A 13,889-nucleotide genomic window follows, 5' to 3' on the forward strand; every position below is an offset into this window, starting at 1 on the left:
GAGGATACACGGCCAGGCACTTTGAGAGCAGACATGGAGTTGACAGGTGTGCAGTGGTCGAAGCTGAAAGACCTCTGTAAAGTCCTTCAGTGTTTTGAGGAATGCACACGGCTGGTAAGCGCAGACGACGCCATCCTAAGCATGAGCATCCCACTTATGCGTCTGCTCATGCAAACTTTGACGCACCTTAAGGAGCAGGCGTCTGCAGCCAATGTTGATGAGTAGGAAGAGGAGGAGGGAATCCTTGATGACATTCAGCCATTGTCTGCTCAGGGACCTCTCCTGGACGAGGTGGAGGAGGAGGAGGATGATGATGGGGATGATTACTTAGGGGAGGAGGATGCATCTCGTGGGGCAAGTGAAAATGTTGGCGTGGCAAGGTCTGGTACAGGGTTTGTGCGTGACTGGAGGGATGTGGATTTGCCAGAAAGTGCTCCTCCAACCAGCACTCGCAGTGCATCATTGACACCGGGAACATTGGCCCACATGTCAGATTATGCCTTGCGGATCCTAAAAAGGGACCCCCGCATTGCCAAAATGATGAACGATGACGACTACTGGTTGGCCAGCATCCTGGATCCACGCTATAAAGGCAAATTACAAAACATCATGCCACGGGAGAACCTTGACCTAATATTGGCTAATAAACAAGCAACTCTGGTAAATCGGTTGCTTGAGGCATTCCCAGCACACAGCAGCGGTGATGGTTCTCACACGAGCCGTACGGGCCGGGGGCAGCTTGGCAGAGGTGTTCGTGGTGCACACAGCAGAAGTGGCGTTGGAGACAGGGGTATCATGACAATGTTGTGGACTGATTTTTCAAATACCGCTCACACAACTGGTAATACTGCATCGATGGAAAGTGACAGGAGACAGCAGTTGTCAACTATGGTTACAAACTACTTTTCCTCCCATATCGATGTTCTCCCACACAGGTCATTCCCCTTTGACTATTGGGCCGCTAAACTGGACACCTGGCCTGAATTGGCACAATATGCCTTACAGGAGCTCGCTTGCCCAGCTGCAAGTGTGCTATCGGAAAGAGTCTTCAGTGCAGCTGGATCAATCCTGACAGAAAAAAGGACCCGTCTGTCAACCCAAAATGTGGATGATCTAACCTTCATTAAAATGAACCATGCATGGGTTTCCAAGGATTTTGTCCCACCTTCCCCTGATGACACATAGGGTGACAGAAAAATGGCTTGCTTTGGTCCACCTCTTCCTGGGACTTGACCTATTTCGCCTTTTGCATCAGCTGAATGTCCAACATCAACATATGCCACTTTCTAAAACTCCCTAACTGTGCTGCCTCCCCCCCATGGCCGGGGTCACCACCTAGCGCACGACACCGTGCGAGTGCCGTTGCCCTGGACAGGTGAGTAGGCCGACTCTTGGGCGCGGGCACTGGCACAGGGTCCTTCATAGTGCAATCAAGTGTCTCTGACGGTGGTGGTGCACACCCGCCGTCAGACACACCGCTGTACTATGAGGGGCCCAGTGCCAGTACCGACGCCCACGAGTGGGCCCCCCTTGCTTGGGCAGGGCCCCAGCATTTGCAATCTTTACCTCTCCCTGCTCCTCCGCTGTGTAATCTGGGCCGTCAAATCCATACTGTGCCTGACACCGTCTGAGCCTGCCTCCTGAGACATATATTTTGAATGTGTACGCTATCCATACAAGTTATCCGGGGATACGGTACCCTTTCTAACCTTTGTGCAATCACGTGCAATCCATACTGGGCCTAACACCGTCTGAGCCTGCCTCCTGAGACATATATTTTGAATGTGTACGCTATCCATACATGTTATCCGGGGATACGGTACCCTTTCTAACCTTTGTGCAATCACGTGCAATCCATACTGGGCCTAACACCGTCTGAGCCTGCCTCCTGAGACATATATTTTGAATGTGTACGCTATCCATACATGTTATCCGGGGATACGGTACCCTTTCTAACCTTTGTGCAATCACGTGCAATCCATACTGGGCCTAACACCGTCTGAGCCTGCCTCCTGAGACATATATTTTGAATGTGTATGCTATCCATACATGTTATCTGGGGATACGGTACCCTTTCTAACCTTTGTGCAATCACGTGTAATCCATACTGGGCGTGAGAATGGCTGGCGAGCTGTTAAGCAAGCTACAGCACCTGTGGTTTGCACACGTAAGTTTTTCATTTTTTCAGGAATGACGGTTAGGCCTAATTCCGGAACTGCAGTTGACCTGCACTTACTGGGAAATCATTGTTCGCGGGTAAGAATTGTAATCAGTGATCCCCATCACTAACGTTGTTCAGCGGGTTATCTGCACCTGTAAGCGACAAACGCTGGCCTTTTCAGTGTAGCGCACATGCAGCCACGGACATGTAAGGGCATGACACACCAGTTATTGGCCAATCTCATGTTCCAGAGCCTCACGTGTCCCTCTAGTAAGCCGGACTCGGACCGCGGGGCATGACGGAGTCTCGTTCGTTAACGGAATTAAGCTTGCAATGTGTGCATCTGTTCTGTAGCTGGCATGGTTGAGGTTTCCCAGGTGGAGTCGAATTTAACCGTAGGCTCCACTCCTGGTGGTGCCCTTCTGGACATTCCTTTAAGGTTCAGCTTTGCAACCATACTGCCCACGTAAAACAAACACTTTGCCTTCATGAACGCTGTTTGGAGGGTCATGACTCGTGGGAATAGCGACGCCCAATCAGTTAACCTGCTAGAGAGATCGTTCGTTGCTCCCAAGCATGACATCACACTCCCTAGGAAGAAGGTAATGCCACTGTGGCGACCGTACTCCTGGGGGCGACACAAGTGCACTGATGCCCAGCCACTGCTCGATGAATCTGCTGGTACATTGACCCAGACCACTACATTCCCCTCGCACGCTACACGGCCTGAATCTGACCCTGATGAAACTCAGGTTACCCTTCCCATATACAGTTCCATCTTACACGGTGACAAAGAGGAAGCTGCAGATGAAAGTGCAGGTTCGGCCCACCCGCCATCAGACACACCACCGTACTATCAGAGGCCCTGTGCCAGTGCCGTCGCCAACGAGTGTGCCCCCCCTGCTTGCTCAGGATCACAGCACTTGTAAGGTTGAAATACTGCGCAGTGAGATGGAAGATGGGGACGACGAGGAGTCCAGACTAGTACAGGGATTCCCTAGCGAGGAGACTTATTTGATTGTTTTCAATGTTGGGACAGCAATTTTTGGGGAGCACTATACTCTGGAGAATGATAGATGGGGCCCACCATACACTGGAACATTCCAAAGGTGGACATCAGACACTGGAGCAGCATTTACAGGGCCCATTATACACTAGAGCATTAGAAATGGGGCCCATTATGTTTGGAGCATTATTTGGGCCCATAAGACAGTGGAGCTTCATCCATGGGGACCAACATATACTGTAGCATTATGTGGAGCTCATCATATACTGTTTCAAACATTATATGGGACCAATGATTCTGTATGGAGAAATAGATGGGCCTTGTCATGAGATGTAAAAAGTGAAGTATTTTTCATTGTACTATACCGCTATTTCTCTGCCGTATCGGAGCATGATGAGTTGTGGTATGTGTTAAAGGGGCGCTCTTTCGCCCAGGGCACATGAAAACCTGGAGCCAGCCCCCCCCCCCACAACTTTAGCCAAATAACCCCCATTTTTCAGTGCGTAACTTGTATTATGAAGTTAATTAAGGTTGACAAGCTTAAGTAAGAAGAATTGATGCTTTTGGCATTCAAATGGGCACTGTAGGTGTGTTTCCTGTCCTCCTCTCACTGCCGACTTTTATTCCCCATTGACTTACATTGGGTTTCGTGTTTCGGGACGACCCCGACTTTTCCCTATAATTGGACGATCTTGCTCGACCCGACTTTTGGAAAAGTCGGGTTTCACGAAACGAAACGCGACCCTAAAAAACCAAAAGTCGCTCAACTCTAGTTGGGACCTATTCTCTTCAAGATATTTATTAACGATCTGGTAGAAGGTTTACACAGTAAAATATCTATATGTGCAGATGATACAAAACTATGTAAAGCAGACAATACAAGAGAAGATAGTATTCTGCTACAGATGGATCTGGATAAGTTGGGAACTTGGGCCGAAAGGTGGCAGATGCGGTTTAACAATGATAAATGTAAGGTTATGCACATGGGTAAAAGGAATCAATATCACCATTACACACTGAACAGGAAACCACTGGGTAAATCAGACATGGAGAAGGACTTGGGGATGCTAGTTAATGATAAACTTACCTGGAGCAGCCAGTGCCAGGCAGCGGCTGCCAAGGCAAACAGGATCATGGGTGCATTAAAATAGGTCTGGATGCACATGATGAGAGCATTATACTGCCTCTGTACAAATCCCTGGTTAGACCGTACATGGAACTAGAGCAAGTACAAAGAAGGGCAACAAAATTAACATAAGGGATGGCGGAACTACAATACCCAGAGAGATTAGCAAAATTAGGATTTATTTAGAAAAAAAGACGACTGAAGGGTGATCTAATAACCATGTATAAGTATATAAGGGGACAATACAAATATCTCTCCGAGGATCTGTTTATACCAAGGAAGGTGACGGTCACAAGGGGGTATTCTCTGCGTCTGGCGGAGAGAAGGTTTTTCCACCAACATAGAAGAGGATTCTTTACTGTTATGGCAGTGAGAATCTGGAATTCCCTGCCTGAGGAGGTGGTGATGACGAACTCAGTCGAGGGGTTCAAGAGAGGCCTTGATGTCTTCCTGGAAAGTAACAATATTGTATCTTACAGTTATTAGATTCTTTAGAAGATCATAGAACAGGGGATTTATTCTGATGGAATATATGCTGAACTGGTTGGACAAATGTCTTTCGTCGGCCTTCCTAACTATGTTACTATGTTATATTACTGATACATTTTTGAACAATTTATTTTGAAGGTTATATACTATGTTACTACTAAGAACAAAGGGTCAGTTGTTGCCCAAAAAACACCCAAATCTCAGATAAACCACTTAGCTAATGTTAGGGCTGGCGGAACGCAACAAATAATAAAATGATAGTAAGGTGCGTTCGCAGCCCGAGGTCCACCGTGCAGAGGTGGTAAACTGCTGCTTGGTAATGGAGGATGTATATAGCGGTATACAGAAGGTCACACGCGGGTTAACGTCACCCGGTGTGAACAGGAGCGGACTCTGTTATGTCACAGAGCCGCAGTACCGCGGAACATAAATGCCGGAGCCTGTTAAAACTCACAGCACTCGGCAAGAGAGCGCTCAGTATGTGGTCACAGAATTCAGCCCCAAGGACACGAGGTCTGAACCCTTCTAGACCTACAAGCCTGCAGCTTCGCACCTGCGGACGCCCCTAATGACCGCTGACCACTGAGGAGTGCAGACTATGTGCACCATGGCATACAGACAAAGCCACCGGTGGATGCTGATGCCAGTCTCTTACTCTGCCTCTACCCGGGCCTCAGCCTGGGCGCTAGCAGGCTAGTCTACACAACACATGCGTACCAAGGGTAGGGGTTTCATAATAAGTCATTCACCAGAGACATTAATACATGCATACAACACTCACTCCACATGGTCTATATCTCTATATTAGCGCATGGCCGGGCGGCCATGCTAAGCTTTTATAGTTGCAGACTTCCGGGACCTTCCTGGTGGTCCAATCAGAGCAGCAACAGGACCTGAGCATGTGACCTCCGACCTCCAATGAGAGGTCATCCCACGGGCATGCTCAGTAGGAGAAAAGCAGGATTTAGTCCCAGTAGCGTCTGCTTTCCACTGACTCATGCATGGTAGAATAGCTGAGCCTGGAGGAGCAATCAAACACCTAGCATTAGCCTGGGCAAGACGCTGGGACCGACGTCTCTGCTGAGCAGGAACCTCTGTGGCTGCAGAAGAATGGGAGACCGCAGAGGACATGGCTCGAGACTCCCCCTGTGCAGTGGGAGATACTCGACGTCTAACAGCTGGACTATGAGTAGTACCAAGAGGGTTTAATGGTCTTCTGGTCATGGGCACCTGTCCATCCACCTTCCGACACTACATTTAGACTAACCAGAAGATGGCATTGGTGGAGGACCATGAAACAGGACCACCAGTACTAAGTACAAAGGGTCAATTGTGGCCCAGAGACCACCAAATCTCAGGAAATGTCAGATGAACCACTTAGCTGGACCATGATTAGTACCCAGGGGGCCCATTGGTCTACTGGGTACCAGTCCATCCACCTTCCGACACTACATGTATGTCAAACAGAAGATGGCACTGGTGGAAGCCTTGAGCCAGGGCCACCACTAAGTACAAAGGGTCAATTATGGCCCAAAGATCACCCAAATCTCAGGTGCAACACTTAGCTGGACCATGAGTAGTACCAAGAGGGTACAATGGTCTTCTGGTCATGGGCACCTGTCCATCCACCTTCCGACACTATATTTAGACCAACCAGAAGATGGCATTGGTGGAGGACCATGAAACAGGACCACCAGTACTAAGTACAAAGGGTCAATTGTGGCCCAGAGACCACCCAAATCTCAGGAAATTTCAGATGAACTACTTAGATTGACAATGAGTAGTACCAAGGGGGTCCAATGGCCTACTGGGCACCAGTCCATCCACCTTCCGAAGCTACATGTATGCTAACCAGAAGACTGCACTGATGGAGGACCATGAGCCAGGACCATCACTACTAAGTGCAAAGGGTTAATTGTGGCCAAGAGACCACCCAAATCTCAGGAAATCTCAGATAAAGCACTCAGCTGGACCACGAGTAGCACCAAGGAGGGGCGGTCCAATGGTCTACTAGGTACCAGCCCATCCACTTTCCAACACTATGTGTATGTCAACCAGAAGATGGCACTGTGGAGGCCAAGGGGGGGGCAATGGTCTACTGGACACCAGGGCAGCTTGGATGGGTTTGTGGTCCCATAGACAGAGCAATGTAGACCTGTAAGAAGCGTCACCTGTGGAAGATCACCTGTTTTGGAGGTAGAAGTGACCCCTTTACCTCTTGGGCCCTTGTGTCCATCCTTGAATAGATCCCTTTGTTTTAAAGGTTGAAGATCTCATTAAAATAAGTGGAACTGAGAGTCCGAGCAATTCCAAAACCTCCAGTCACTGTCATATCTGACCTGCTACTTTAATGGACCAGAGGATTTCAGTCTTTGCCAGCTCACAGTTTACTTTTCTCTGGATTTCATCCAACCATCATAAAATACACAAAAGCGCTCGCACGTGATGAGAAAGCGAAGAGTGCGGCGCACAATGCACCAGTCTGACTTCTTAGCAGGGCTCCTAATATAATATACTTCAAGAAATGAAAAGTCTACACATTCAATGCTACAGCTGAGATTCTGTTACAATGTAAAAACCAAGACAATCCTCTATGAGAAAAACACATTATCAGCATATCATGAGAGATTTCTACAATGAATCAGTCTAGACAAACCTCTGTGAGCTAAATACATTTGTGGCACAAATCTCTCTATGGTGATCGTTTGTTAAAATACAATATATCAATGTAGAAAATCATCTGTCAGCTAAATACAATGTATCAAATCATCTGTGAGCTAAATAAAATCCATCAATGTAGACAATCCTCTGTGAGCTAAGTACAATGTATCACTGTAGACAATCATCTATAAGTAAATGCAAAGTATCAATGTAGACAATCCTCTGTGAGCTAAATACAATATATCAATGTAGAAAATCATATGTGCGCTAAATACTATGCATCAATTAAGACAATCCTCTGTGAGCTAAATACAATGCATCAATGTAGAAAATCCTCTGTGAGCTAAATACAGTGCATCAATGTAGACAATCCTCTGTAAGCTAAATACAATGTATCAATGTAGAGAATCCTCTGTGAGCTAAATACAATGTATTAATGTAGACAATCCTCTGTGAGCTAAATACAATGCATGAATGTAGACAATCCTCTGTGAGCTAATTACAATGTATCACTGTAGACAATCATCTATGAGTAAATACAATGTATCAAAGTAGCCAATCCCCTTTGAGCTAAATACAATGTATCAATGTAGAAAATCATCTGCGAGCTAAATACAATGCATCAATGTAGACAATCCTCTGTGAGCTAAATATAATGCATCAATGTAGACAATCCTCATTGTGCTAAAGACAATGCATCAATGTAGACAGTCATCTGTGAGCTAAATACAATGCATCAATGTAGACAATTCTCTGTGAGCTAAATACAATGTATCAGTGTAGAAAATCATATGTGAGTTAAATAGAGTGCATCAATGTAGACAATGCTCTGTGAGCTAAATACAATGCATCAATGTAGACAATCCTCTGTGAGCTAAGTACAGTGTATCAATGTAGACAATCCTCTGTGAGCTAAATACAATGTATCACTGTAGACAATCCTCTGTGAGCTAAATACAATGCATCAATGTAGACAATCCTCTGTGAGCTAAATACAATGTATCAATGTAGATAATCCTCTGTGAGCTATATACAATGTATCAATGTAGACAATCCACTGTGAGCTAATACAATGCATCAATGTAGACAATCCTCTGTGAGCTAAGTACAATGTATTAATGTAGACAATCCTCTGTGAGCTAAATACAATGCATGAATGTAGACAATCCTCTGTGAGCTAATTACAATGTATCACTGTAGACAATCATCTATGAATAAATACAATGTATCAAAGTAGCCAATCCCCTTTGAGCTAAATACAATGTATCAATGTAGAAAATCATCTGCGAGCTAAATACAATGCATCAATGTAGACAATCCTCTGTGAGCTAAATATAATGCATCAATGTAGACAATCCTCTGTGTGCTAAAGACAATGCATCAATGTAGACAATCATCTGTGAGCTAAATATAATATATCAATGTAGACAATTCTATGTGAGCTATATACAATGTATCAGTGTAGAAAATCATATGTGAGTAAAATACAGTGCATCAATGTAGACAATGCTCTGTGAGCTAAATACAATGTATCAATGTAGACAATCCTCTGTGAGCTAAATACAGTGTAACAATGTAGACAATCCTCTGTGAGCTAAATACAATGTATCAATGTAGACAATCCTCTGTGAGCTAAATACAATGCATCAATGTAGACAATCCTCTGTGAGCTAAATACAATGTATCATTGTAGACAATCCTCTGTGAGCTAAATACAATGCATCAATGTAGACAATCCTCTGTGAGCTAAATACAATGCATCAATGTAGATAATCATCTGTGAGCTAAATATATCAATGTAGACAATTCTCTGTGAGCTAAATACAATATATCAGTGTAGAAAATCATATGTGAGTTAAATACAGTGCATCAATGTAGACAATGATCTGTGAGCTAAATACAATGCATCAATGTAGACAATCCTCTGTGAGCTAAATACAATGCATCAATGTATACAATTCTCTGTGAGCTAAATACAGTGTAACAATGTAGACAATCCTCTGTGAGCTAAATACAATGCATCAATGTAGACAATCCTCTGTGAGCTAAACACATCAGCAGCATATATCTCTCTCCTGACTACAAAGTTTGTTACAATGTATCAGTCTAGACAGCCCTCAGTGAACAAAATTCATCACAAGCTTCTATCCTTTCCTAATACTTTGTTACAATGTGTCAGTACAATCCTCTGAGAGATAAACATCCTGTAACAAACGAGATTTTTGCTACTGATGAATTTAGGAAATACGCTTTATCCTGCTGATCTTCTTGTTTATACAGAGGTGATGAAAAACTCAAACAGTTAATAATGGGGTTTGTTGGGGATTATTGAGGTTGCTGTCAAGCAAAGCCTAACTGCCCATAGAAACCCCAAACAATTGCTGAGGGTTTGTTACAATATCCACAGTTTAGATAATCCTCTGAGATAAACTGCCTAGATCCCAGACTGATACATTGTAACAAACTCCCAGGAGAGGAGATAGATTTGTGCTGATGATGTATTTACCTGTCTAGTCTAACACATTGTAACAAACTATCAGGGCAGGAGAGAGATTTTGTCTGATGTGTTTATCTCACAGAAGATTGTCTAGACTGGCTACAACTAAAGTATAAGGCCAGGTTCACACAGCGTTAATGCAGTCCGTTTAACGCATAGCGTAGACGGACTGCGTTAACGCTACTCCCTAATGCAATCGTGTTATGCGATCCCGCTAGCGCAGATGCTCCATCTGCACTAGCAGTGACGGACCCTTGGACGCTGCAGACCGGGTCCGAGGGTCCGTCACAGAATGACGGCACATCGTTAACGCATGCTGATTAAGACATGCGTGGCAATGCGCTACCTTATGGCCGTCTATGGGTGTGTTAACGTATCCGTTACATGGCGTTAATGCCGCTGTGCAACGGATGTGTTAAACGCACCCCCTTAGGCTAGTTTAAGACTAGCGTTTCCGGGCGCAGCGCAGGGCCGCCGCTAAGCCCGCCCCCGGCTGTGCCCCCTCCTGTCATCTCCTTCTCCGATCGCATGACTGTTCATGCGATCAGCGTACCCTATACTTAGCGTTGGATGCGCTGATCATGCGCTGGTCTGATTTTGCTGGCGCTGCCAAAAGGGTGCAGCGCCAGCAAAATCAGACCAGCGCATGATTAGCGCATCCAACGCTAAGTATAGGGTACGCTAATCGCATGCACAGTCATGCGATCGGAGGAGATGACAGGAGGGGGCGCGGCCGGGGGCGAGGCTTAGCGGCGGCCCTGCGCTGCGCCCTGAAACGCTAGTCTGAAACTAGCCTTAACGCAATGTGGACCCAGCCTAACAAACCCTCAGCTATTCTGTTTGCGTCCTCTTTATACACCTGAACCCCAAAAGACCCCATTATAAGTAGCTAGCGAGATCGCCGATTTTGTGATGCATCAGCGATCTCGCCGGCGAGATCGCTGTGTGTGACGGGGATCAGCAACCGGCCCCCCTGCCGGTTATCGCTGATCGTGCTCAAGCGGCCTGGGCCGTTTTTTGATCGCTGGCCTCCCGCTGGCCTGCACACATCGCTGCGTGTGGCAGCAAGAGACCAGCGATCAGTGACGCTGGACGCTGGTTGCTAATGTAAACGTCGCGCGGCTCCTGGATACCCAACGTTTACATTAGAAACCAGCGTCCAGCGTCGCTGGTCCTGATCGCCAGCTCACCAGCCATCAGCCTAACGATGTCCCAGCGATCCCATCATGTTTGATCGTTGGTGGGATCGCTGGGACATCGTTTAGTGTGACGGGGCCTTAAGTCGTTTGGGCATAATCTGTGAAGTGTCGCAATCACTGACAGTTTGCAGAGATAAATTAATAAATGATAGAATTAGACAGTGGTAAAAGTTCCTCCAGAGCACTGGCACGTCCTGGCTTTTTGGTATGCAGGACCCCAATGATCTCCTCAAGTTCAATGACCTCACAAGACAAATTGTGAGGTCATAAATATTAGCCAATCACTGAGCAGAAGACGATGATGTCACGGCGCCACATTCCCCACAGTTATGTATATCATTATTTGCATTCTCCAATGTTGCAAAATGTCAGAGCGGTCACCGCATCACACGCTGCTCAGTGTATTATTGTAACCTAATATCCCCCCACCCAACCAAAACCCCCAGTCAGCAAAAATGAGTCCTCCAGATGGCCAGAAAGAAATAAAACCTTCCCCACCGTCCTATTCCACAACCTAAAACCTTCACAGGCGCGTTCTACACACCGCACCCTCGGCTCTTATATACCCATGTGCAGAGAACTGTTACATTGTTTAATATTTACCATAAATATTGTTACATTCATGATCGGTTTAACTGATTTAAAGGGGAACTCCACCAAAATTGTCTATTCGACCATGTCATAGAGACCTGTTGGAAGATTTGGAGAGTGCAAGAAGAATATATGGGCCTTTGGCAGTCCAATAGCCCATCACCTGGTTTGAAGGTAGATGTGGCCTTCTAAGGTTACACAGGTTGCACCAATGGCATGTCCTCCCCTGGTGCTATGGTATAAAAGAAGAATTCCCCTTTAAATAGAGAGATGACCAAAAGCAGAAGGAGGTCACCCACCTGCCGTGAGGCAAATAAGCATGGTCACCCAGTAGTCCATGGCTTGTCCTGGGTGTTCAGGAGCCAGCAGAAGTCTTCTTCTTAAGACGCAGTGTTTCTTCTCCCGTCCTCCGCTGTCTTCTTACATTTCCAGCCTCCTTATAAGACTTCTCGTCCCGTCCTCACTTCTTTCACGCTTCTCTTCGTCTTGATACTTTCCACCCTGTAAAGTCACGGACTCCGCCGTCCCCCACTTCTCTTATTCGTCTTCTAGAAGATGTTACTTGATCTCCCCCCAAGCTGATCATTCCAAGGGGGCTAATTTTAGATTAGGATGGAGGCTGCAGGCAGTCCCGCCACCCTTGCCTGTCCTGTTGGGAAGACGCCACCACCATGCACTTCTTAAAGGGAAGAGTACGTCCTGTAATCTGGAGGCCTTTTCTTTAAGATTGAAGAATACCTGGAGAGAAGAAGACATTAGTTTTACTAAAACGTAACAGGAAGAAGAGCAGCTGGCACCGAGACCACGTCTAATGCTCCACGGTCATAGCTGTGGATAATTATCCGGCTACGGAAATGACCTTCTGATTGGAGAAGAGTCTGTCTGAATATACTCTGAACTCATTTATTTATCAACTTATCTCAAATTTTCTCCATACTTTACACTGCAGCACTGCTTGTTCATATGCTCGATTGAAAATCAGTATATGCAGATCAAATTTTTATTACCGCAAAAGGATATGGTTATAAACGATACAATTGGGTCATTTCTATCACTAACACAACCACTTATTGAGTTCTAGATAGTCTAGAACTGACTTTCTGTCTCATCTGTCCCCCATACTTTATCCAGAAGCATTGCTTGCTGTGCATGTTGAGCACAATTTTATTGCCTTAGGAATAAAGTTAGGAAATACAATATTGGGAGGTAACTACCATAACTAAAGCAAATTGCTCTGGAGTTTTTCTTTAAGTAATTTCATTAAAAGGGGTGTTGCCATCTTTTTAGTGGGGTCTTGCCCACGTTCTTCCCCCAAAACCCATCATATTCTTTCTGGTAATGCCCTACTCGCTGGAGAAATGCCTCTGACCCAATGCTCAACACCTGCACTTAGGTGGATTTTACATAAAACTTGACCCCTTTTTTTGTTTGGCGTTCGAGGAAATGTTGGGACAGGTGGCAAGTTTGGCTGCAGATCTGGTGTAGCGGGGGGAGTGTTGCGAGTGTCAATGAGTCCAGTGTGGATAAGTAATGGGAACTCCCTGCTAAAGAGATCCCGAGGCCATGATGTCAATTTCATAGTGATCACCAATCACTTACATTGCCCGAAGAGGAGCGGCAAATGCCACATAAGAAGACACCAGTATTTAAAATGGCAGAAAGTTTAGAAAGTTGTCCAGCAGGGGTGTTATAGAGCCCATGTGGGAGTGGGGCCAGCAAAGCCAGCACCTATTTCATCTGGATGTGCATCCTGTGGAGCACAGACCCGCCGGTTCCCTGCATCACAATACAAACCGCCAGCCAATGAGAGGCTTGCAGCTAGTGTTGGCACGACCATCACAGAAGGTACATGGCAGTAACATCATGCTCTGCCAAAGTCAGCTACCAACTTCTGCACCGGTTATAGAAGAGGACGCCGCATGTTGTGGGAGCGAGGGGAAAGTAAATATAATTGTTTGCTTCAGAGGGCCTAATTACAGGAGGTGGCCAGGATGGGGACAATATTACACCAGGAAGGGGTCAGGACGGGAGACATCATTACAGAAAGGGCCCAGGGTGGGGCATATTATTACAGGAAGGGACCAGGATGGGGGGAAATTATTACAGGATGGAGCCAGAACGGGAGAAGATTATTACAGAAAGGGGCCAGGACGGGGCAT

At 46.0% G+C, this 13,889-nt stretch overlaps 1 protein-coding gene across 1 annotated transcript in view; it reads right to left on the bottom strand.

Moving 5' to 3' along the window:
• Window positions 1–13,889, bottom strand: part of SCN1B (sodium voltage-gated channel beta subunit 1) — an 86,480-nt gene that overhangs the window by 50,449 nt on the left and 22,142 nt on the right. The window contains exon 2 of the mRNA XM_073570502.1: window positions 12,030–12,468. Within this exon, the coding sequence (XP_073426603.1) occupies window positions 12,030–12,069 (40 nt within the window). The 5' untranslated portion in view covers window positions 12,070–12,468. The remainder of the gene's footprint in view (window positions 1–12,029; window positions 12,469–13,889) is intronic.

This window comes from Dendrobates tinctorius, unplaced genomic scaffold, assembly GCF_039654945.1.
Source record: "Dendrobates tinctorius isolate UK_male_01 unplaced genomic scaffold, ASM3965494v1 ptg000028l, whole genome shotgun sequence".
Taxonomy (NCBI): Eukaryota; Metazoa; Chordata; class Amphibia; order Anura; family Dendrobatidae; genus Dendrobates; species Dendrobates tinctorius.